At 38.3% G+C, this 27,338-nt stretch overlaps 1 protein-coding gene across 1 annotated transcript in view; it reads right to left on the bottom strand.

Moving 5' to 3' along the window:
• The window catches only part of CNBD1 (cyclic nucleotide binding domain containing 1), a 351,846-nt gene extending 325,858 nt beyond the window's left edge, over positions 1-25,988 (bottom strand). The window contains exons 1-2 of the mRNA XM_065903452.1: positions 25,901-25,988; positions 7,025-7,097 (exon numbers count right to left, since the gene is read on the bottom strand). Of these exons, the coding sequence (XP_065759524.1) occupies positions 7,025-7,097; positions 25,901-25,988 (161 nt within the window). The remainder of the gene's footprint in view (positions 1-7,024; positions 7,098-25,900) is intronic.
• Positions 25,989-27,338: the final 1,350 nt, after the last annotated feature.

Raw genomic sequence — 27,338 nt, 5'->3', positions numbered from 1 at the left:
TTTTCGCATTTCTTTTTTTTGGCAATGGTCTTGCTCCCTGTCTTCTATACAATGTCGTGAACCTCCATCCATAGCTGATCAGGCACTCTGTCTATCAGATCTAGTCCCTTAAGTCTATTTCTCTTATAGTATAAATCTATACTGGCAGTTACCGTAATCTAATAAATATAGCCTTCAAGGAGATACCTCTATTATAATAGAGAAAAAGAGACTTTAAACAAATGCATAATAAATTATCAGGAGTGCTCTAATAGAAAATATTACAGAGTCAAGTGGAAATGGAGAAGAATACTCTTCTTAGAGAAGATTTTAGGTTGACTATGAAGATTAGTTCACCTATTTATTGGGAGTTGGGGATAAACAGGAAAATGGTAATTCAGACCAAGACATCAATAAGAGCAAAAAGTACAAGACGCTCAACAATATGGTGCAGGTGTAGTGAAGAAGCCACCTGTCACATCATCACTGGGAGCAAAGGAAGAGTCACTGTGAGACAAGACTGGAGATGTAAAAAGCATCCCATTATAAAAGCTCTTATAAGTAATGTGATTATAATTTACTTATCAAATGGAGAGAAGATCAGAGTCTATGATATGACAGTTTCTGGCTTGGACAGCTGTGTAGATAATTTTATCATTCACTAAGATAAAAGTGTGGATAAAAATATAGCTTCAGCTTTATACAGTAAAAAGGCTGAAATTTTTGTGTGTCAGATCAAATTTATGTCATTCCTTTTGCAAATGAGAACACTGAACTCTGAGAGTTTAACTGATATTACAAATACCTCCTTCATACTTCACATCAGAACAAGAGCTAGAAGGCAATCATTCAGACTCCCAGCTTACAGCCTTTCTGAAACAAATGTAAAGGAAAATAAAAAACCATGACATTTGATGGGAGACAATTTGGACCTTGAAGGATAAATAAAATTAAAGTTGGCATAGGGGAGATTAATAAGAGTATCAAGATAAAGGAGTTCATAAAAAAGGTTTGGTACTTTAGGGGAAATTCACTTAGGAGTAATATTAACATCAACAAGTAGTAACAAGAATATATTAATTGATCCAGATTCTAGAGAACTATCATACCAGATAAAGGAGATTATTCAACAAATATTTAATGTGCACCAATAATGTGTCAGACACTATTCTGATCACTGGGAATGCATCAGAAATAAAATGAATTTTGTCCTCATGAAGTTTTCAATGTAGAGAGAGGAAACAAAAATAAATTTATAACTGTATGTCAGATATGCTATTAAGAAATGAAAGCAACACTCAGAGCATAATACATGCTAAGAGTACCTATTTCATATAGGCTGGTCACAGAAAGCCTGGTGTTACCGAGTCCAAGTTTGGTCTGCTCACTGCACAACAGGCCAATAACCCAGACACTAGGTGTTGAAACAAGGAAGAGCGACTTTATTCAGAAAGTCGAGCATCCAAGAAGATGGCTAACTAGAGTCCTAGAGTCCCACTTTAGTGGGGTCTGCATGCTAGTTTATTTTATAGAATATCGAGGGGGGATGAGGTGAGGAAGTAAAGTAAAAAGGCCATAAGTTTCGCAAAATATCTCCTGGTTTGGGCAGCCTCAGGGAGGGGACGTGTTCATTTCTCCTGCCCCGCTCACAGGGTCAAGGCGACTCCCTGTGAGCTGAGCAAAGGCACTTTAGTTTCACATTCAGGTAGACAGGCAGGGCTCCCCGAGGCAGACCATTGTGTTTGCTTACAGCTATAGACAGAATCGCTTTAGTGATTGTATTAGCGGAAGAAACGGAAAGCAGAGGTTAAAGAAACCAGTCCAACCTGGAGTCAGATTTTGTTCTTCCCTGTCACACTGAGGGGACTGAGGCATAAAGGAGAGCAGACATCTGAAGAAGGAGCATCCCGGATAGAAAGCATGAGTGCAAAGACCCTGAGGCAGGAGCATTCTTGATGTGGTAGGAACAGCTCATGGAGGCAACTGAGGTTAGAGCAAAAGAAGCAGAAGGGTCTTGTCCAGAAGAAGTGATTAGAGATGCAGTGGGATGAGACCATGTGTGACCCTGCAGGCCACTGTGAACATCTTAGCTTTTACCTTGAGTGATACGGAAGGCGTTAGAATATTTTGAACAAACAATGCTCTGCTGTACATTTTAACAATATTCCCTGGCTTCTGTGCCAACTTATAGAGTGTAAATGTGCAAGGGGCGGAGTAAGAAAACCAAGCAATAGGCTATTACAGTAATCCTGGCAAGAGCATTGGTGCTCTGGACCAAGATGGTATTATTAGCGGTGGTGAGAAATGGTTATATTCTGGATATGTGCATATTGTTATTGCTTAGTTGCTCTGTCATGTCCAACTCTTCTATGACTCCACAGACAGTAACCCACCTCTGTCCATGGGATTGTTCAGGCAAGATTGAACTAGCATCTCTGTGTCTTCTGCAATGCAGGATATGCAGGAGATGAGGTTTTATCCCTGGGTTGGGAAGATCCCCTGGAGGAAGGCATGGCAACCTACTCTGGTATTCTTGCCTGGAAAACCCCATGGACAGAGGAGCCTGGGGCTTTCATGGTCCATGGGGTCGCAGAGTCGGCCACAACTGAAGCGATTGACCACATATGCATGCCTCTGTGTGTGTGTGTGTGTGTGTGTGTGTGTGTGTGTGATTCTCAGTGAGAAGGAATGAGAAGAATTCACATGCACTTAAACAGTAGACAGGAGCAGCTTTAGCAGCAGGAATTGAGCCCATGGTCAAGGTACGTGGTAAATGGTAAGGAGTAGCAGTCTCTCTTTTTCCCCTTCCCATGCTGGGTCACAGGAAGGATCTGGGAGGAAGGACAGCTGTTCAAAGATAGTGACTACACATATGAACGTGTGTGTGTGTGTGTATGTGTGTGTGTGTGTGTGTATTATATTGGGTTGGCCAAAATATTCCTGTGATATTTAAATAAAACATACATTTTTCATTTTAACTAAGAACTTCATTGAATACTGTGATCAGTGTGTTATTCTAATACAATCTGCTATTTTCCAGGAAACTTCATAATCCCATCTTCCCAAAATTTTTTACCTCTTTGAACAAAGAATGGTTGCAGGTGCTTTTTACAGTCTTCCATGAAATTGATATCTTTTCCATTACAGGAATTTTGTAAAGGCCAAAATAAATGGAATACAAAGGGGAAATGTCTAACGAATCCAGGCAGTGAATCAGAACTTCCCAACCAAACTGCAACAGTTTTTGCCTGGTCATTAAGGAAACATGCAGTCTTATGTTCTCCTGATGGAAGATTGTGCGTTTTCTGCTGACTAATTGTGGATGATTTTCATCAGATGTTGCTTGCAGTTGGTCTCATTGGGAGCAGTGTTTATGGGAATTAAGCTTTTGGGACCTCATAAATAGAGGACTCCTTTCCAGTTCCACCAAAAACACATCACCTGCTTTGGATGCACACCAGATTTTGGCGTTGTTGTTGGTGGTTCATTTCACTTACCCCACGATCTCTTCCATTCTACACTATTGTCCATTATCCACTTTTCATTGCCCACCGCAATCTGAACATTTTTGCTATGTTTAAGTAAGGAATCTCATGTGGAAATATGGTCAAGAAGGTTTTTTCACTTAACTTATATGGAATTCAAACATCAAAGTGATTAACATAACCAAGCTGGTACCGATTTTCAATGCTTGATTCTCAATTAATGTCTTGATTTGATCGCTATCAACTTCAACTTGTCTCCCCAATCATGGATCATTGTCCATCGAGAAATCTTCAATGTGAAACTTCACAAACCACTTTTGACACATTCGATCAGTCACAGCGGCTTCTCTATACACTGTACAAATATTCATGTTTCAGTTATGCTTTTACTTTTCTTGAAATAATAAAACATAATATGCTGAAAATGTTACGTTTTTCCCTTCCACCTTCAATATTAAAATGGCTACACAAAAATTCACCAATGTTGATGTTTCTTTTTTTAAATGCACACTGGTATGATGGCTGTCACATTACAATCTAACAAAATTATTTCAAATGCAGTTAAAAAAAAACAAGCACTGCTAGAGTCATCTTACAGAAAAAACCAACTTACCTTTTAGCCAACCCATGATATATATGTATATGTATAGTATAACATATATAGTTGGTGTGATATCAAAAGAAAGACCTTCCCTAGCGGCTCAGTGGTGAAGAATCTGCCTGCCAATGCAGGAGACAAAAGTCTGAACCCTGATCCCACATGCTGCAGAGCAGCTGAGCCCATGCACCACAACTTTTGAGCTTATGTTCTGGAGCCTGGGAGCCACAGCTACTGAAGCCCATGCACCCATGCTCTGAAACAAGAGAAGCCTCTATACCATTCCACTGCAACCAGAGAGTAGGAGACTCCAAAAACCAAGATCTTTCATAGTTTACATGTATAAAAAAGTTAATCCTTGGGTCATTTAATTCTCAGGCTTTCTGTTTTTATTATGGGGAAAAAGCATATTTCATTGGTCATTTTAAACATATAATACATATGAAATAAATATGGAAGAGCTAATTTTTCTTAAATCTCTCTGAAAGACTTAAGTAATTTCTATGTATGCATTTTGGATAAATTGCCTTAAGAAATCTCATGAAGGAAAAGCAACCTGAATGCCAAGTCTTCATTAATTTGTTGTAGTTTATTTTCTCATTTTAAATACCTATTTTCACATCTAATTTTGTGAAGGTGACTGCAGTCATGAAATTAAGAGACGCTTGCTCCTTGAAAGGAAAGCTATGACGAAACTATACAGTGTATTAAAAAGCAGACATCACTTTGCTGACAAAGGCCTGTATAGTCAAAGCTATCATTCTTCCAGTAGTCATGTGCAGATGTGAGAGTTAAACCATAAAGACTGAACGCCAAAGAATTGATGTTTTCAAATTGTGGTGTTGGAGAAGACTCTTGACAGTCCCTCCCTTGGAAAAGACTCTTGGGTCCCTCCTTTGGATTGCAAGGAGATCAAACCAATCAATCCTAAAGGAAATCAACCTTGGAAGGACTGCTGCAGAAGCTGAAGCTCCAATACTTTGGCCACCTGATGGGAAGAGCCACCTCACTGGAAAGACCCTCGTGCTGGGAAAGACTGAAGGCGGGAGGAGAACGGGGTGGCAAAGGATGAAATGGTGAGATAGCACCACCGAATCAGTGGACATGAATTTGAGCAGACTCTGGGAGATAGTGGAGGACAAAGGAGCCCACGTGCTGCAGTCCCTGGGGTCTCAGAGAGTCAGACACAACTGACTGACTGAACAGCAACGGCAAAATGTTTTCTAAAAGAATGAGCCGTGACCTATACATAGCCCCCCTAAAATGTGCCCCTTTCCAGGCCCTTGGTGTTTGCAACAGGAAACACCCAAGAAATTCAGGGGAGCTAGTGTGAAAGAGAGGGAGGGGCTTCCATGATGACTCAGAGGTAAAGAATCTGCAGGAGAGGCCAGTTCAACCCCTGGCTTGGCAAGATCCCCTGGAGGAGGAAATGACAACCCACTCCATTATTGTTGCCTGAAACATCTTATGGTCAGAGGAGCCTGGTGGGCTACAGTACAAAAGGCCACAAAGAGTCAGACGTGACTGAGCGACTGAGCAAACACAGACAGTGTCCAAGAGAAGGCTCAGAAAATCTGGGACTGAATAGAGGGAAGTAGGGCAGGCCAACCAGACTGCACCTGGACCAGATGATTGTCTGATGAGGCAACTCTGCCTGGAAGGGATTCTCAATCCAGAAAGATGAAGGCTGGTAAACTTTTGTAGAATGGATTCTTTGGCAGACCCGGATCTAGATGATTTAACCTCTCTTATTATGATTCCCCAAGGGTAAGGAGGTGGAATCTATAAATAAATTTTAAAATAAAATATCTGGCCTAGAAAGCAAGAGGAAAATAAGGGTAAAGGAAGTGTTCTGCTCCAAAAGCCTCACATAAAATCTTCTATGTGGAAAAAAAAAGGGGGTAGGGGGAGGGCAGCATATAAATTCAACAGTCAAAAGCCTGGGTGAGCTTTTTTAAATAACAATAATAAAAATACTTCTATAGCTCTCACCATGTACCAGATACTCTGTACATATACATTAGCTCATTTAATCATCCTAATAATTCTTTGAAATGGATATGACTATTATCTCCATTTTACTAATGAGAAAACTGAGGTAAAAAGAAATTATGTAACCAGTCCAAGGCCACACAGCTGGGAAGTGGCTGAGCCAGGATTAAAACCAGGTGACTCGCCTGACTCCAAAGTAAGTTTATTTAATTCTTTACCCTATGGGAAAAGATGCCACATGTGCAGAAGGGACAGGAAGGCATAATAAAAATGTAAGCTTTGGAAAAATTTAAAAAAAAAAAAGAAAAAGCATAGCCTCCTCCTTTCTCCAAGAAAGAAGGAGTAAAGAGGTCAACGAAGATGTAAATAACTTGAAGTGGTTAAGAGGATATGACTTAAGATGGGCAAGGGCCTCTCCTAGTGAAGAAAAGTAGGAGGATAGATAGACACTGATGGATAAGAAAGAAACTAGCTAGTTTTACAATTTCAAAAATCCAGCTGGGGAAAAGGAATTGACAAGAAAATAAATTTTTTAAAAATCGTATCTTCAAGCATCACATATCTTAGGTATCCTGAGGTTTAAACCAATATTCTATAGTTCTTTGGGTCGAATATATTTCAACCAGGCATCTCCTAGGCACCGCTAAAGTGCTTATTTCACTCGGGATTTGTGTTTTCAGCCATTTGAAGCTTTTTTCTCTTATGACGGCTTTTTGAGTACTAGAAAGGGTCCAGCTAGGGATGAGTTATGCGCGCTTCACGCTAAATTGTTTCCTTAAAATATGACATATATCGTCTGCCCCTTCAGTCTGGAGAAATAACCTCCAGGTTTTCAGATATTTTTATCTGTGTGGTAAATCAGGTACCTCTGAGAATCAACAATGGCTTATTACTATACTTTATCCATGGAACAAATATATTCATATTCATTTGCGCGACAGGAAAAGGAAAGGAAGGCATGATAACCTACCTGGGTTGTATTCTTCTCAAGTGGCATAATGCATTCAACTGACCATAATCAATGATCCTAGATTTTTGCAAGTCTGCAAAATTAAAAAAATCAATTAAAAATGTAAGTATTTTTCTGTAACCTTGTTAACCAAATTTGCAAATAGAGTTTAATTGCAAACATTCATCATAGTAAAGGAATTCAGCGACTATGAAAATGAGGTATTACCAGTCTTTATTTGATACATAAGCAGAATTGCATAGGGTGATTAAAAAGAGGAAAGAATTTAATGTTTTTCATTTATGCCAGATTTAGTCTGGCATATATTATGTGTTTAATTCCAGTAAATGGAATGTTTATATCATGTCACTTCTCTGGAAGGAAGCCTTTCAGAATCTTTATCCTATGCCTTTCGAACGTGAAGTGGTTCCAGAACTCCAGACATGAAAATTCAAAGAAGAGTTTTCTTGAGGTCTCCCTCTCCCTCTTGATCACCCTGTCTCTCTCTGAAATACTAGTCATTTTTGTTCATTCCTATGCAGGGCCCCATCTTTGGCTAGCTCCTCATCAGAGCCCTACAGATCATCTTCCAGGGTCTGGATTCAGTTTGCAATTCCTTCTGAAGTTCAAGTGTAAGCAAATCACACACACTCCCTTACAAGCAGAAAGATAGTAATCATAGCCGAGAAGCAAACTAATTGTCATTCCCCTTCAGTGCCAGAAAGAACTGACATCTTCCAAAGGAGATGAAAAGGAAGACAGAATATTGACGACAGCCACCATGGCAAAAATGGGCACTCACATAACAGGTCCTCTCCCCATCCCGGGAGAATGCATGCTGTTGGGAATGTTGTAGAATGGAAGGCAGGAATAAATACCGGGGTGCACATTACTCCTTCCCTTGGTGAACAGTTGCTGAGAAAATCAGTGGCCTAATGCATTGCTAACCCTTTGTCGAAATGTATTCAATGACCTCATCTCAATAAATATATCCGCTTTTACGCCAGGTTACTGAATCATAAAATTTCAAAAATGTCTTAAGCCTTTTGTGATCTAAAAATGAATCAACAACAGATAACCACTTTCTAAATACAAAATTGAGATTAGTAAAATTTATTTTTTTTTTAATTTAAACAAAAGCTGGCTGCTACCTACCACATAAATCATCACCATTTAATAAACTTGAAAATTCTAATTATATGTTTTAGGTATCTTCTTACTTAAATTACTCAGTTAAAACTTAAGGAAAAATTACCTAATTGCATTTTAGCATTATATGGAATTATTAGTTTAAGTAAACCAAGTTATAATTAAATTATATCAAAATGCTTTTAGTATAGTAATAGCTCTATTATAGGATATTATATAAAATTTTATAGTAGATTTATACACATGGGTTAAGAAAAGACTTAACACTAAGTATTGATTTAGTCCACTTTCCTAACTGAATTTAAAAACAGGGTCAGAAATAGCCCTGGGGACTGGTGTGGACATAAAAGGCGGATGGTGCCATAGAGATTTGGGAAAAGGACAATGTTTAAGAAATTCTGACTTTGAAAGGGGCTTTGAAAAGGTAAATATATTCATCTTTCAGGTAAAGCAAAAATATAAAATCCACAGGACAGATATTATCAGACTATGAGTTGCCAGTAAAGACTAGAAAAACTGAAAGTTCACCTTGCCTGAGGAAGGCTGCAGCATCTGCAGGGACAAATTTGCACAGGGCTGGCACAGCCAAGAGAACTCAAAATCTAAAGTAGGCTAGATAGCACTCACAGCCTAGAAGCTCACTTTACAATTCACCAAAAAAGGCTCCACTGATCCTCATTTCCAAGAAGTTTAAGTCACAAAGGTTTTACATTAAAGCCACTGAACAACATATTGGTGGTTTAGTCACTAAGTCGTGTCCGACTGTTGTGACACCAGGAACCGCAGCCCGCCAGGCTCCTCTGTCCATGGGATTCTCCAGGCAAGAACACTGGAGTGGGTTGCCATTTCCTTCTCCAATGCGTGAAAGTAAAAAGTGAAAGGGAAGTCGCTCAGTCTTGTCCGACTCTTTACGACCCGACCCCATGGACTGCAGCCTACCAGGCTCCTCCGTCCATGGGATTTTCCAGGCAAGAGTACTGGAGTGGGGTGCCATTTGACTGTGTGGATCACAATAAATACTGTGGAAAATTCTTAACGAGATGGGAATACCAGATCACCTGACCTGCCTTTGAGAATTCTGTATGCAGGTCAAGAAGCAACAGTTAGAACTGGACATGGCACAACAGTCTGGTTCCAAATAGGAAAAGGAGTAGGTCAAGGCTGTGTACTGTCACCATGCTTACTTAACTTGTATGCAGAGTACAGTGTGAGAAACGCTGGGCTGGAGGAAGCACAAGCTGGAATCAAGATTGCCAGGAGAAATATCAATAACCTCAGATATGCAAATAGAACCACCCTTATGGCAGAAAGTGAAGAAGAACTAAAGAACCTCTTGATGAAAGTGAAAGAGGAGAGTGAAAAAGTTGGCTTAAAACTCAGCATTCAGAAAACTAAGATCTTGGCATCCAATCCCATCACTTCATGGCAAATAGATGGGGAAACAGTGGCAGACTTTATTTTGGGGGGCTCTAAAATCACTACAGATGGTAACTGCAGCCATGAAATTAAAAGATGCATACTCCTTAGAAGTAAAGTTGTGACCAACCTAGACAGCATATTAAAAAGCAGAGACATTACTTAGCCAACAAAGGTCCATCTGATCAAGGCTATGGTTTTTTCAGTAGTCATGTATGGATGTGAGAGTTGGACCCTCAAGAAGGCCAAGAACTGATGCTTTTGAACTGTGGTGTTGGAGAAGACTCTTGAGAGTCCCTTGGACTGCAAGGAGATCCAACCAGGCCATCCTAAAGGAGATCAGTCCTGAATATTCATTGGAAGGACTGATGCTGAAGCTGAAACTCCAATACTTTGACCACCTGATGCAAAGAACTGACTCATTTGAAAAGACCCTGATGCTTGGAAAGATTGAAGGTAGGAGAAGAAGGGGATGACAGAGGAGGAGATGGTTGGATGGCATCACTGACTAAATGGACATGAGTTTGAATAAACTCCTGGAGCTGGTGATGGACAGGGAGGCCTGGCATGCTGCAGTCCATGGGGTCGCAAAGTGTTGGACACGCCTGAGCAACTGAACTGAACTGAAGACCATATTATTTTTCCCCAACAAGCTTTCCCTTAAAAGTATAATAGATAAATAACCTTTGCAGAAAGCAAAGAGGAAGCGGTAGAATAAGTGACGCCTTAACAGAATTGTAAATGCCTAAGCACTCTTTACTAGGAGACTGAGCTTATCTGAGCAGCTCATGGGGCAAGATAAAGGAGACGGACAGTAGAGCCAAAGAGAAAATGCGACAACACCATGCGAAAATGTCAGAGGACGCCTGCATGCCAGGGCACTTCAGTCGCATCTGACCCTTTGCGACTCTATGGACCATAGCCTGCCAGGCTCCTCTGTCCATCAGATTCTCTAGGCAAGAATACTGGAGTAGATTGCCATTGCCTTCTGCAGGGGATCTTTCCGACCCAGGGATCAAACCTGCATTGCTTGTATCTTCTGCCTTTGCAGAAGCATTCGTTACCATTAGTACCACCTGGGAAACCTACAAAACAGACTGATTCAAAGTAATTAACTGTAGTGGACTCTAGTGATGAATCCAGTGATAAGTAGAAATTTGCTTAATACAGTATTCAGAGTACAAATGGTTAGGTAGCAGTAGTAACAGAAATATTATTAATAAACTTTCAGTAAGAATAGCAATTCTTATACTAATATGCAAGAGTGAATTCTAACATAGGACTAAAGTACAGAACAAGGAGTTGGGTAGGAGAAAGGAAAATATCCACCAGAGACTGTAAGTGTAACTAATTCCCTGTATATACTTAGATAGCTGATCTAGTTCTATGTTTCTATTAATAAATAAGCCTAAATTTGTGTAATAATAGAGAATAAACACAGGAGGAGAAGGGGATGACAGAGGATGAGATGGTTAGATAGCATCACCAACTCAATGGACACAGGTTTGGGTAGACTCCGGGAGTTGGTGATGGACAGGGAGGCCTGGTGTGCTGCGGTTCATGGGATCGCCAAGAGTTGACATGACTGAGCAACTGAACTTAACTGAACTGAAACACATCTACCGAGAGTGTTAACAGCCTGCCTAGGGAGGTCAGAGGTCCGCAAGTGGCAGGAGGGAATAAACTGCAAGTGGCAGGTTTTTTTGTTTTTCCTTCTCTACACAAAATTAAAGGAGGTTTCTTTTAATTCTGTGTTGTTTTGGTGACACCCGGTTCCACCTGAACTTAACTTTATCCAAACCTTGAGCTAACCAATGCAGTTTTTCTCATGGAAATGTCTTTCTTAAGGTATGTTAATGAACTATGTATTTGCTTGGAAATCTGCCTTTCTTTAAGATTCATGTCCATTGTTTTACGGCCTGGGATGTCTCACCTTGTGCCAAAGTTATCTCAAAATGCATGTTGTGGGAGAAGGGCTGGAGCAGTTCTCTCAGCTTTGAGGAGTTTCCTTTCTCTAATTAGCAGCTTGCTAATAGGTATATAACTCCATGCTAAAAACTAGCAAGGGAGCACCCTTTCTGTCTCCTTCTGATGTCTGTGTCAGAAGTTTTCATTATCTCTTTTATACTTTAACAAAACTTTGCTACACAAAAAGCTCTCAGTGATCAAGCCTCAGATTGAATTCGGTTCCTCTGGAGGCCAAGAATGCGGGCGTTGTTCATGGCTCATAGCAGCAACCTTTCACTATGTCAGTGGTTAATGGTGTGTTTATTCTTTTCCCTTCAACTAACTGTTGTTTTCTAAAATCCCAAAGTTAATTCTTCTTCAAATAACATTCAATAAACATAGGCACTTAAAATTTTTCAATTAAACAAACAATCAAAAGGCAAAGAAATAGTGCCCAAAGAAGGGCTTCTAAAAATAAAAGTTGACATACCAACATGGACCATTATACAAGCGGGCCTGTGCTGTCCCTGCCTCTTGTCTGAGTAGTTAAGACGTAAAAATAAACATGTATTAACTGAAGAGGGAAAAACGAGGGGAACGTTATACAACAAATTATTGACACAGCTTCTGTTTATATGCTGATGAATGCATCTACATCTTTATTGCCTCAACTCACATTCACTTTTCCACCCACTAAAAATTATCTTTCACCTTCATTATTTATTAAAAATTGTCTTTATTAAAAATTATAGGAAATCCTGGAGTTTCTAGCCCAGGAACCGCTTTTCAGTCTTCACCGTACCATGTTTGACATTTGACGCTGGTGAAGTTTCTGCCTATGAGACCTCTGTGACACTGTGCCTTCCTTACCTGCCTCTTCCTTACTAGCCTGCCCTACGAACTCCCGTCTTCCTCCTCAGAGCATGCTGTCCACCAGTCCATTCCCAGGGTCCCTGTCTTCTCCTCTCAGTTTAGACCATCTCCTTGCATGACCTTTTCAGCACTCGCATCCCCACTGTCACACAGATCCTCACACCAAACTCTAGTCCAGAGCTCTAACCTTCGCTCTACTGATATTCATGTGAATGTCATCCAGGAAAATCAAACTCAAAATAGCAAAAACTTCAGTGATAATTCCTCTCATGCTTCTTTCCCTCAAAAGCCTGATCCTCCTCCTGAATCCTCCACCTGGGTTGAGAAAATCCCGTTATTTTCCATAACTCTATCGCCAATCTTGGGATCCTATTCTTTTGTTTCCCTCTCAGGGCCAATGTGTTATGAAACCCATCAATTCTGCCTCTTTTGAAATGTATTCTAAAGTATCTTTCAAACAGGGCTTCTTCAATCCTAATGGTGTAGCCGCCAAATAGGGCCGCTGTGAAGAGGTGCCACTCCCATGCAGGCAACACGTCAGAATCTTGTTTCAGAGCCTCTTAGCGTCTCATTTGTACTATTTGCAATAATCTCTCTAGTCTCCCTGACTCCAGTCTCTTCCCTTCCAACTCATCCTTCATTCTGGTATCACAGTACTTACTAAAATTCTGATGGTAGGGACTTCCCTGGCAGTCCAGTGGTTAAGACTCCACAGTTCCACTGGGTGTGGGTTTGATCCCTGGTGGGGGAACTAAGATCCCGTATGCCACACAGAGTGACCACAAAACAGAAAAGAAAAGAAAATTCCAATGGTGGTTACATAATTTTGTATGGAACACAATGCCTTCAATGATCATAAATTAACCTCATTGAACTTCATTAACCACCACCACCATATTCTTCTCCCTTGCCCCCCGGGTTTCAATAACACATTTTCTACACATTTTCTATCTACTCCATGAACATATTTAGTCTTTTCAATGTGATATTCTCTTTGGTTCTTTCTCAACTTAAAAAAAAAAATTTATCCATCATTTAGATCCACCCCATACTTGTCTGTGACATTTAAACTTCTCATCACGAGGGAGAAGCAGTTTTAAACCTGAAAACAGTTGCAGTGAAGCAAGCATCATCCTTTGTTATGATTTCTTCAACTGTACTTAATGTTTATTTCAACTGTCCCCTAAAGGTAGGATCCATTCTTCACTCATATATGAAACACTAGAACTTATCACAATGCTTGAATTTAAATAAATATTGCTTCTTAAATTATGATGGATAAATAAGAACATTGTTCTATATGTCAGACAAGGGTCAGTTGTATGCAAGGAAAATAAATCAAGGAAAACCAATGAAGGCAGGAATAGCTGATGAATATAAAGTTTTGTTTAAAGAATATGGCAAAGAATACCCATCAAAAGCTAATAGATGAACAAATGAAAGAACTCTGTCCCTTGTAAGGTATTATACATGAATAATTTTACCTTCTTTTCTACATGAGATCGAAGATCATGGAAATGTCATTTTTAGCATTAAAAAGCTATTCACCATGGCAAAGAGCTCACTAACTAAAAAAGTGTACTAAGGAGGAAATATTTCGATCTTCATTAAACTGAGGATTAAGCACATTTCCTTACTACGAACTTAGAAGAATATCAGCCACATGATGTGATTTCAATGAACCTTAAAAGAAGCAAGCATATGCATACTTCTCTTGTTAGAGGAAGCAAGCAGAATTCTCCAGGGACAGGTTGTAGGGTCCTGGAGGAGTCAACCGATGAACTCTCACCTGGAATGGGAAGTTCTTGAGACTGAACATACTTTGAAGAACCTTAAACCCATGATATACATGAAATGTAGGGCCAAACAAGGATTCCACCTGTACTTATATTCTTTTTAAGAGTCAGGTTGTTGTAATGGCAAAATAGAGGGTAAATGTTAGGTGATAATCCCAGAAGCAGCTGAGCACTGATCTCAGTCATTAAAGAGAAATAAAGAAATCTCTACCAAGAAACCTTGACAGAATTATGACACTTGAATTATGACAGCACTAATTAGAGACATACAATTTAGGGAAGAGTACAGAACAAAGTTGATGAGAAAGTGTTCACAGTTAACATACAAGAAAATTTCATCAGTCTGCTATCCTAGTTCATTTATTTTTCTTGCAAGTAATCCACCTTCAAAGGAAAAATAAACATCATTCAATAATACTGATACCTAGGCATAACATACTCTAAGAGAAAGTGTGAAAAACACTTAACTTATCAAATGAAAAATACTATGTATTAGAAGATGTAGTAAACAGCAAGAAATTTCCACCACACACACACATGAAATCTTATGAAAGATAAATGATCTATAAGGCATTAAATATAAATAAGACAATAGAAATAAATTACAAATGAACAGGTTATATTCAGGAAAGGAAAGAAAAATAATTATAACAAAATCCACATTAGAAATGTCAAAAATGGCAATAGAGTATTAAGAAAATATAGTCATAGAACATAGAGGTTAACATAAATAGAGAAAAGAAAAGAAGAAAGTGATAAATGAAGATAGGAGTCACTACAAGTGAAAACTGTTCCTGAGGAAGGAAATAGTAACAATGGCAAGGTGGGAGTGGTGGGGGAATGCTCAGATATTTAATGCAAGAACATTTTTCTCCTACAAAGGCCTGAATCTGAAGAACTAAATACCACGACCCAGAATGGGAAAGAGAAAGCATAGTTCATCATCTACAAAGAGACTAGATATTTCAGATGTACTAGGTCAGTAACTGAACGCTGTTTCAAAGGTAAACAATTATTTTAACACCCAGCCAAAAGAGGAAGGGTCTCCTATAAGAGTCAAAACTCAATTTGGCCTTAGTGTTCTCTGCAGCAAAATCCTGACAAACAGTGAGACAAATTTTTCCCTGACAAATGGCAAAAATGTGACTCATGAGTTTTCCTCTCCAATAAATATAAAAGTAACAAATAAGAACTTCAGAGAACATATTGCACCATGAGCTCCCTGAAAAATACAACTTGATAGACATACGACTAAGGCTTAAACGGTATGGACTGTACTAATCAAGGCGTTCCCCTGGTGGCGTTAGTGGTAAAGGTCCTGCCTGCCAATGCAGGAGAAGAAAGAGCTGTGAGTTCAGTCCCTGGGTCGGGAAGATCCCCTGGAGGAGGGCATGGCAGCCCACTCCAGTGTTCTTGCCTGGAGAACCCCATGGACAGAGGGGCCTGGCGGGCTACAGTCCGTAGCGCCACATAGAGTCGGACAGGACTGAAGCGACTTAGCATGCACACATACTAACAAAGGGTAAGTAAATCCTTAAACCTTAACACAAATTTTGAATTGTCCATAGATTCTAGTGGAGACAGTGTAAATAATAATGAGTAACAAACTGGAAGTTCCAGCAGAGAAGCAGAAGTATAAAATATATTTGCATAAATTTCCTCACACAACAGATAGTAGTTACAAACTAAAGAATATTTAAAAATAATGGATGCTTACTAATAATATTTGAAGGTATGAATTTAGCCAAAGACTTAGACATTAATATTCATTAGATATTAATAATCAAATTAAGATATGAAGAAAGCTTTCTCATTTTGTACTAGATTGTCAATATCCATTGTCTAAAGTTAGTGAATCAAGAAATACAGATTTAGATATGGAGCCTTACTATTAAATGTTTTCCAAATTAAATGGCATTAAAATGTATAAATCAAAAATCTCAGCTTTCATATTAACAAATTAACTATACCTCAATTTTAAAAATTGTTTTAAAAAAGCAAATTGGAAAGAAAAACTCGAGACAAAATAACTTCCGTAGTAAGTTCTTTTCCTTTTTAACCCAAAAATCAAGTGGAAATTGAGTCACTGGAGATATAACTATTTTACATAGTTAATGAGATATATTAATCATATGTCAAATTTATTCTTAAAGAGCATATCAAAACTGAAATTATAAAATATCAAGAAAGTAAAAATAGTGAATGCTTTCATGCACCAATGGGATGTAGTTAGTCTTTCTTTGAGAACCAAACACCCCCCTAAATATGTATATTACAATAAAGGAAAAAGAATTAAGCATTCTACTCAAGAAGTTAGAAAAAGAAAATTAAAATAATAAGAGAAATGGAAGAGAGAAAATAGAAAAGTAGAAATTAATATTATAATTTATAATTATAAAACAGGAAAAACTGCTGAAAAGTTAGCAATTTCAAGAACTGTTTCTTTAAAGGGAAAAAATAAACTACTGACTTATCTAAACAAGGAAAAAAGTCATAAGTACTCAATGTCAGAAAGATAACTGAGGTGTAATTAACTTGAAATATCATAAAGATAGTGTATTTTTTTACAACTACATGCAAAATAATTAAAATTCTGATTTAAAAATGAGTGAGTTTTCAGGAAAATGTATATTCCTAAACTGACCCTAGAAGAGAGAGAAAACCTAAATAAATAATTTGCCTTGAAAGAAGTAGAAAGTAATCTCACAGTTCAGTTTCTCTCTCTCTTACACACACACCCACACACACACACACAAATGTATCAAAGCAAGGTGTTATCACAGTGAATTCTATCAAATTTTTATAGGAGAAATAGCTCCAATGTTAGTAAAATGTTTCAGAACACAGAAAAAAAAAAAAAAAAACCCTTCCAAATTTCTTTGATGAAGCAAGTAAAGCAATGATACCCAAATGTGATGACAATGTGAAAATGAAAACCAGATACTGATCTCATATATAAATAAAAATGAATAAGTTTATTAAGTCCAGAAGCATATTAACATAATCATACCCACAAAAATGTAAGATTATTATAGTAATTTGAAGAAATTTCAAGTTACAACAAAATAATTTACCACAAGTGAGCATTTTAAAAATCATAACTTCAACAGATGCAGAAGTCGTCAATAAAATTCAATACTGTTTTTTAAATAATTTAAGTTGAAAGAAGATTCTTGACTTGATGAATATATCAGACCAAAAGACAGCGTCATGTTTAATGTTGAAACGCTAGAGTCAGCAGCATAAATTGAAGAACAGGACACAAACATTCACTAGTGCAACACATGTCTGCAAGTACGAAGAAACACGATTTGTAAAAGAAATATGCAAGTTATAAAAATTCGGGAAAAAGAGACAGAAAAGATCACTTAACAGAGATCACCATAACAAATATGATGGTAATAATGAAAAGGTTGAAAAACAGTAAGAAATGCTAAAATATAACACAGAGACAAGAAGTAAACAAATGCTGTTAGAAAAATGATTCCAATTTGAGGGTGGGGTGAATTGAGAGAATAGCATTGAAATATGTATGTTACCATATGTAAAACTGGTGGCCAGATGCAAGTTCAATGCTTGGAGCAGGTCACCCAAAGCCCGTGTACTGGGACAAGCCTGTATAGGGTGGGGAGGGAGGTGGGCGAGGCTCAGGTAGGGGGAACACATGTACACCTGTGGCTGATTCATGTTGACATACGGCAAAACCAAGACAATATTGTAATTAGCTTCCAATTAAAATGAATACATTTTTTAAAAAGAGAAAAATGGTGCCAATAGACTCAGTTAACACAAGGCTGCCACGAACTTTCATTTTGTAAAACATGCAATATCTACAACACATAATTAAACAAGGCATGCCTGTTAAAAGAATGAAGAAAAGAGACAAAATTGTTTGATAGTTTTGTAATTATATAAGTAGGCAACAGAATTTCATAGACGGGAAATCCCTTAGAGTATCAATTTAAGTGGCTGATTATGAGTAACTTAATATTCAATAGCTTTTACTTTCCTCTGAACCAATGGGTCCCAAAACTGCTGAGAGTAGAGAAAGGTAGGCGTCAATGCCAGTGCAGGGGTGGGGTGATGAGAGGGTGCCCCAATGCACAGCACCAGGGCGGTGGGCACCCAGCGTGGGGTGGGCCTGGGAAGAGTATCAGAGGCCAAGAGGGGTAAGGAGAACAAAAGCGGGAAATGGGAGGGGTCAGGATGAGCCAGGGTTGAGTGTCAGACCCTCAGTGGGGAGGAGGAGAGGGGCAGTGGTGATAAGAACGGGCCACACGCAGGGGAACTGGTCAAAGGCGTTTGGATTCATAGGAACACGGTTTCATACTTGAGAGAAGAGATTTATAAATACAGAAGGAGAAGACCAAAATGACTAGAGAGCTGCAGCACTCAGTTGCAACCACTTAGTGTAAACTAAGTGGCTCAATAGAAATAAATTGATATACAAGCAAAATAGAAACAGAAATATTGGTTTTTTATTAGAAATAAATTGATATGCAAGCAAAAATAATGGTAAAATCTAATTCCTTAGATCCGTCCACTGAAGGGGGCTGGGAGCAGTAACACTCTAACATCAACGAACACCCAGAGTACCCTGATCTTGATTTTTAAATCCAAGTCTGCATTAAAATGAACTAGGGCTCTTCGGGAAAATGGCTGGTCTGTGGGCTCAGGTAGGGAAAAGTACAAGTTGAACCTGAAAAAAATCTTATTGCTCTAGAAAGTAAAGAAATGCTTAACAACCTTGAGAGCACTCCCAGTGGCCAGATTGAACAATTAAACAATTTAGGCATCAAAACATGTAATGATAGTGATTCATCAAAACACTTTGAATTAACTGTTACTGTTATTTAGTCACTAAATCATGTCCCACTCTTTTGTGGCACCACAGACTATAGCCCGCCAAACTCCTCTATCCATGAGATTTCCCAGTTAAGAACACTGGAGTGGGTTGCCATTTCCTTCTCCAGGGCATCTTCCCGACCCAGGGATTGAACTCACATCTCCTGCTTGGTAGGTGGATTCTTTATTGGTAAGCCACCAGGGAAGCCCTTTTGATTAAACGAGGAAATCATAATTTTACAATGATTAATTGATTAAATATTTGAGAAGAAATGGAATATTTATATACTTTCAAAATACTTTTGACAAAATACTTATTAATTTCAAAAAAGGAAAGAGTAACAGCAAAGCTCTCTGTGTATACTTAATCAACTGATTAAAGTGAAATTATGCCCCACCTGGTAAGACGTAAGAAGAACACAGAATCACTTCTGTGACATTCCTGCCAAAGATATCTGACTTGAATCTAGTCATAAGGAAATATCAGACAAATCAAACTTAATCATAACCTACTAATAATGGTTTGTAATCTCCCAGCATCAAGGGCATGAAACGAAAGGAAAACTTAGAAACCATTCTCAACTAAAGGAGATCAAAGAGACAAGACAATGAAATGCAATGTGAGATTTTAAATTGAATCCTTTACTTACAGAAGATTATAAGAACAACTGGCTGAATTTGAATATAGTTCAAAGATTAGATTACAGTAATTTATCTGTGTTAAGTTCCTGGTTGTGATGATTATACTGTGATTACATAATAAGAGAATGTCCTTGTTTTTAAGAAATACATACTAAAATATTTAAGGATGATGGAGTGTCAAATGGTTCTGGAAAAATATATTTCTTTATGTTGAATTTATAGCATTTCTGTACAATTGTGGCTTCATTTTTTTTATTTTATCTTTTAATTCAATAGCTTCTTTGTATGACTTTTATAGTTAAAAAACATAATGAGAAAAAGATCTTTATAATAAAAAGGAAAAAATTAAATGCCCAGGAATAAGCTTTATTGAGTATCTTAAATGGACACCTGCATAACTTGGAAGTAGAAAGGTTGAATAAAGATACCAGTTCCTGAGTAGAAAAACTCAATACCATAAAGATGTCTGTTCTCCTTAAGTTAATTTTAAATTTAGCATATTTTTTCCAGTTAAAATACCAAAATGTTTATTTGTTGAAGAAGCCCAGATAGTTCTAAAGTTCACAAAGGAAGATAAAAACAGAAGAATAGCCAGAAAAATGTCTTTTAAAAAAGAGTAATCAGTAAAGATTAATCTTACCAGGTATTGAAATATAAGGCTTCAAAATTATAACAGTTCAACATGAATGCATAAATAGATGAGAGAAAACAGGAGATTAGTGTCAAAAGTAAATAATATACTCTAGATATAGATCCAGAATACCTGTAAAAATTTTGTATTTAATAAAAACTGATATTTTAGATTAGTAGATAAGAATTACTCAACAAATGGTGTTAGAACAGTTGGTTGGTCACTTGGAAAAATATTATGTTGTAGCCTTACACACTATGCTAAAGTAAATGTATTCAAAATGATTTTTAGATGCACCAGATATTTAACAAATTTAACACTGAAAAATAAAGCTATACAAACCCTAAGAGAAAGCATAGAGGAAATATGTTTAAATCTTGATATGAAAAATGACATTCTAAGCAAGAATCAATAACAGAGGACAAAGTTACACAAACATTCTAAAATCTTTGTCAGACACAAAAATCATAAAGACAAAAGAAAAATGCAAACTGAGAAAAATATTTGTAAAGCACAAGCTGAAGAGCTCATTTCTTTTATAAACAAAGAGTTGTTTTAAATAAAAGGAAAAACAAACCTCAGTGAATGGGCAAGGGACATAAACAGCTATTCACATAAATACAAATTGCCAAAAATATATGAAAAGATTCTAAACCTCACTATTTAAGAAAAATAAGCTTAAAGAGCAGTTAAAATTGTTTTCCATTAATTTATTGACAAACATTTGTTTTATATACATGATATCAGTAGAAATGCTGTAAAATAGAAGCTTACATGTGCCGATGGTAGGATTAGAAATTAGTACAGCCTCTTCTGAAGACAGTATCAGTAGTTATCAAAATTTAAAATGCACTCATCCTTTGACCTTGCAGGTCTACTGAAGCACTTGCCTACCAACTTTAAAAGGTACATGCAAGATGTTTATTTGATTTTAACAGCAAAACTTGCTAGAAACAAACTCCCACCGTATTAGTTAGGATCCAGTAGCCAGGAAACAGAAGACTTATCAGTATTTTTAATGGAAAAAAAATAATACAAAGGACTGTAAGGTATTGAAGAGATGAAAAGACAAAAAAAGGGAACATCACATACCATGCAGAAAGCATCTACCACCAATATTTCTGCTGATGAAGCAAAGGAAAGAGGTTTAACTACGAAAACTTAGAAACTGGATCAGTGGCCTACAAAGCTGAAACACGGCCCCCTGAGGACAGAGTCTAAGGAGCTGGCCCTGGATTTTTGAAGGGAGGTGACGGGGCTATTCCTGAGAATATCGGGAAAACCGCAAGTGGGATTAACTGCTGCTGCCGGAACAAGCAGCCAGCCACTGCCTGGGCGAAAAACACATTTCTGGCGAGATACTAACAAGGACAAACAAACCAAAAACAGAAATCAGAAGGATAAACACTTTCCTTAACTTTCCTTCTGCCTTCCAAGCCCCCTCTAACACTGCTATTGACAGAGCCTGATAGGAGGCCACCTGTCTTCTCGGGAAAAACAGGTTTGCAGAGTCCCAGCCCCAATTTCATAAAGCAGAATACAGAAGGGTGGCTTAGAAGATGAGACACAATAACTTAAACATCCCTTAGTAGCATTGTGGTGAATTCAAACACATATAAACATGAATGAGTTTGGAAACTCCAAGAAAAAAATATTTTTTATGATACTTCTGAGGATAAGATCAGGAGTGTGGGTTGGGAGGAAGACTCAACTGGTAATATTCTCTTGATTCTGTGTGTGTCCTCAGTTATGTCTGATGCTTTGCAACCACATGGACTGTAGCCTGCCAGGTTCCTCTGCCCATAGAATTTTCCAGGCAAGAATACTGGAGTAGGTTGCCATTTCCTACTCTGGGGGATCTTCCTCCCTCAGGGATAGAATCTTAGGCCTCTTAGGTCTCCTGCATTAGCTGGTAGGTTCTTTACCACTAGCATGATATGGCTTTGTGTCTGACGCACATACTATTTATGTAATGATTTGTAAAAGAGCACTGTTCACCAAAATTCCCACAAACTGAGATTTATTCATTCTTCTGTCAATTTACTAAACACTTGAATGCTAAGCATTAGACAAACAAATTTTTCTCAGCATCAGGGTCTTTTCAAATGAGTCTGTTCTTCACAACCCCATATGTTGGAACAAGCAAAATGTACCCACTAATATCTTGTGAACCTGAATGCCATTTGTTACCGGGAAAGCAAACAAACAAACCCTTCTGTTAAAGTGCAGAAATTATCAGATAAACCAATACAAAATGCAAAGCACACTTTTGAAATTGTCCTTTCTCAGAAGGGTAAGCCTAGTAAGTATGAATAAAATAAAGGTATAACTTATTAACCCAAACAAAGGTAGCTAACTGGACCATACTAATTATAGGTGTGAAATGGTTTCCTCCAACCAAATGCTAAAGAGTTCTCTGTCTCCTTAAAAAAAAAAAAAATTTTTTTTAAACATTTTTCTTCCTTTTGTCTCTTCAGAAAATCAGCTGCTAATAATAACAGATCTAATGTGTCCCTAGATTAGATGCTATTTCACATAAGTGGTAAAACTACTGCAGGTTTAGCTAACTTGTAAGATTTTTAAAATAAAACTTATCCACCATAAAAAGTGGCATGACATTTTTGCTTTTGAGACCAATCATCTCTTTCCTGGGTTATGAAGAATCCAGAGTTACAAGTCAAAGAGACTGTAGAAGGCTTGAAAGTTTCAAAGGAAATATTTGTAAGTGACTCAAGAAGCTTAACTAGTCAAGTGTTTGTGAGTCTGAATTTCAGAGCCAAGGAGATAGGACTGGGGCGGTGGAGGGGGGTGTTTAAAGATGTGTGATATATTCTCTTCCTTAAATCAAGAGTGTCGAGCATCATTTAAGTGGTAAACTGTGTGAGGGATTTCAGGGTAGTGGGCGAGAAGGAAGCCGAAGTGTGGCTGACTTTGTTGCTGGTTTATGAGTAGAGGAAATTCACAAGGATGATACTGTGAATGATCTCTACCACTTGACAACTAGGTGAACACTAGTATGACACCTAAGCCTCCCTGTTCCTAACTGTAAAATGTAACATGTGTTGGTTTTATGTTGCCACTGTAACAAATTACCACCAACCTACTGGCTTAAAGCAGCAAAGCGTTGTTACCTTGCAGTTCTCTAAGTCAGAAGTCTGAAACAGGTCTCACTAAGCTAAAACTATATTGTCAGCAGGACTGCATCCCTTCTACAAACTCTAGAGAAGAATCCATTTCTTTTCCAGCTTCTAGGGGCCACCCGAATTCCTTGACTTACTGACTCTTTCTATCTTCAAAGTCAGCAACAGCCAATCCAGCCTTTTCTCATCCTGTATCTGCCGCACATGCTTCCCTCTTCCACTTATAAGGACTCCTCTGATTATGATGGGCCCACCAGATATTCCAGAACACTGTCCCGTCTCAAAGTCAGCTGATTAACAGCCTCAATTTCATCTGTAACCTTAAGTCCACTTGCCAAGTAACATGGCATATTCATCGTTCAAGGGATTAGGACACGGACATCATTGAGGGCCATTATTCTGCTTACCACAGAGCTCATGGGTACTTGTAGAAAATAAATGAAATAACAACATAACGTGCAAAATGTTTACACACTGCCTATAGAAAGACCTCAAATAGTGTTATCCACATATGAAATTTATAGAGAAGGTAGACATGACTCACTAAACATAACCTAGCTAACCTGATCCTAACTAAACTGGAATATATATAATGCCTAGACTTTATTTAAGGCCCTTAACTGCACCTTCCTATATATATGTCTGTTGCATTTTGAGTAACTCCCTTTTGTATCTCCTTTATAATCCAGGTTCAGTCATACTTTGGGTTGAGAGCATCCTTGCATACACTTTCACGGGATCAATGTTTCAGCAGAGTTTAACAGGGGGAATTGCTGACTTGTTAGAGTTAGCACAAAGACACAGCTACTAAGCAAGCCGGACACGTATCTAAAGAGAAGTCGCACACAGAACATGGAGCAGAAAACTCTAAAGGGACAGTCAGGAGCTCTGCGCCTTTCCATTATGTTCTATTCAGTTCTGAGATCTAAATTGCTGCTGATTTTTCATCTTTTAATCACTTCACACAAGTTAAGTGTCCTTGGGAGATGCTACAGAGGGTAGCACATGTCTCATCCCATTGATTCTAAATTAATTTGATCTTTTAACTCCCAGCTACTGTAGTTCCCAGGCTGTTAAAAAAGAAACCATCCTAGAGTAACTTTTTTCTGTACAGTAGAGACTGCCATTTTTTTGACAAAATTACATTTGACATTTATTTTCACTGACATTGAAATATGATTTTGACTACATACATGAATTTTTGCACAATAATAATAAAAACATATAGAAGTAACTTACATAGGAGTAAATTTGATTTAACATAAGGACTTCATTTAAGCCTGTTCAAGGCTTAAGAAGAGCCTTTCAAATGGTATCAAGTGCTGCCTGTGGCAACTTTTCACTGGTGACTATGTTCATTAATTTAATATATATATACATAAAAGTTAATTCTCAAAGGAAGATAAAGAACAGATGGGTTAGCTTTTTCAAATCAATACTAGAAATTTGCCCAGTAAATATTAAAATAATAAGATAAATGCATTATTGAAGTTGAAAAGGTCACAATTACTGCTGGTATCTAAAAATTTTTTTAAATCTCAGCAATCACTAGGACTATTACATATTATTAGTCAGTGTATTGGTGATCAAATAATGGATCTATGAATTTGATGACTATGAAGAGAGGTCTTGAGAAAAGTATTCTGGTTTAGTCTGACTCGATAAAATAAGAAAACACTGCAAATTATATAAACTTCAAAATGTTTAACTCAAAATTTATAATTCCTTTAATATTGTAAATCAAAGATTACAAAATTAATATAAAATGGGAATAAATTTCAGAGCAAGAAAAATGGGAATTATGTCTTTTTTCCCTTGAAAAATTTAAATAGGAATTCTCCTAGTAAAAGTTATGCATTAATTAACTCACAAAGGACAGACTGTTAAAACTAACTCTCGGTAGGCACCTGGAGACTTGTCAGAAGCAAGAGGCCTGTTCACTGGTAAAACAAGTGACCTCTCTAAGCCTTCGGGTTGTTTTTTTTTTTTTTTCGTTTTTAAACTATTTGCTATCTGAAGCTCTGAGAATTCATAAAAATGCTCATTTTACTAAGTAAAGTACTGGACGCCTAGAGAATGAAAATGTTTTCGGAAGGACACAGCAGAACTGGCACATCTAGGGGCTTCCCTGGTGGCTCAGAAGTTAAAGCGTCTGCCTCCAATGCAGGAGACATGGGTTCGATCCCTGGGTCGGGAAGATCCCCTGGAGAAGGAAATGGCACCCCACTCCAGCACTCTTGCCTGGAGAATCCCATGGACAGAGGCGCCTGCTGGGCTGCAGTCCACGGGTCCGCAGAGTCGGACACGACTGAGCGACTTCCCTTTCATGTTCTTTCCATCCCACTGTGCGGTCAGCAAGGCGCCCAGGGTGCCCACCAACCCTGAAAAGCCCCATTTGCCTTCCCTGGGGTAAGTGCCGCTGCAAACAGCGGCAGGCCCTACAGGTTCCCCCGCTCACTTGGAACACTGCGCAGCGGAGGAGGAGGCACGCGGCTCACAGCGATCATGTGAGACAGGATGGCTGCCGGGAGGGAGGACATGGGCATCTTGCTGGCGCAGAGGCAGCCGACCAGCGGCTGCTCAAGAGGCAGACGACTCCTCCTCTGCCTGCGGCGTCACAAAGCGGAACCCTGAAGGAAAGCCCTGATAGGCAGTGCCATGGAACCCTCAGGTTCTCAGTTCCACGTGTGCGCGCGTGTTCTCAGGGTGAGACCCAGGCCGGGCGGAGCGACGCTTTAGTCCAGTGGGATGTGTGAAGGCGGCCTTGCGAGCTTCCGTGAGGAGCAGGCTGAAGCGGGGAGTCGTGATGCACAGGCAGCGAGAGCAGAACCCGGGGCGCTCTGAGTCTGGGCTGGGCAAGGGGAGATCGCATGCCACTGGCCTTTCACTGTCCTGCGCCTTTTTCTCGGGTCACTAAATGTCTGCACTAGTGTTGGAAACCTTTTCTGTAACAGCAGCAACAGGATTATTTAGACTGCTCCCCAAGGCTATATGCATACCAGAAAACATACCTTCTAGTGATCAGACACCAGTATACACCATGTTCTGCTAAGGTGCGATATATGTTTGTTCTTGGTTTCTTCTGCTTCACAATAATTAAGGCTCTCTACAACAGCTAGGATTTAGAGTCTTAATGCATCTCTTACTTCTGCATATCATCTCTGAAGACCTTTAAAAATATTTTCTAGTGTCATAACTGTAATGGGTCATAATCCAAAAGGGCTGTGACTGATTCCTGAGCATGATATACAGTTATAATTATTCATAGATCAACTTCATCTGGAAAACATTAATAGCCAGAATTGAAAACTTTAGGGCATTACAAAAATAACATGTTTAACTAATAGTTCTTATCAAATTGGCACTCTACAATAGCTTTACTATGCTATAACTTTTCGATCGAATCTATTTTCCTGTCTGCAGTTTTATAAACTCTGGACTCTGTAGACTCAAATTTGTTGAGGTTTATCATTACATTTAACTTTGTATTTTTTCTACATTAGCCAGCTACCTTCATCTGCATGACTGCCATTTCGCCATCCCAACTATAACCCCTTGGGAATTCCTATGCCTTCACTTCATTCGACAGACTCTCCAGATCCGTTCTCTTCCCAAACTTACATTTAAAACTCAAAGAACCAAGGACATCTTTATAAAAGTTCATTGTAACCTACTGAAGTTTTCATGGATTTTAAATAGATGGAGCTGTTATTAGAGGATTTTTTTTTCCTTTCACAAGTAGTTTTGAACAAAGAAAAGTTCTCTAAGGCCCTAAGTTCATACTGATCAATTTCCTTTCTGATTCCAATTTTGTAAGTTCTTATTTTTATTTATTTTCTAGTTCTTTCTCCCCCTTTTCTAAATTTTCTCCTTTATTCTTTTCTGTATTTTGTTTG

The sequence above is a fragment of the Muntiacus reevesi genome, chromosome 12, assembly GCF_963930625.1.
Source record: "Muntiacus reevesi chromosome 12, mMunRee1.1, whole genome shotgun sequence".
Lineage (NCBI taxonomy): Eukaryota > Metazoa > Chordata > Mammalia > Artiodactyla > Cervidae > Muntiacus > Muntiacus reevesi.
Note: the sequence above shows the minus strand (reverse complement) of the source record. Positions and strands in the feature narration are given on the sequence as shown.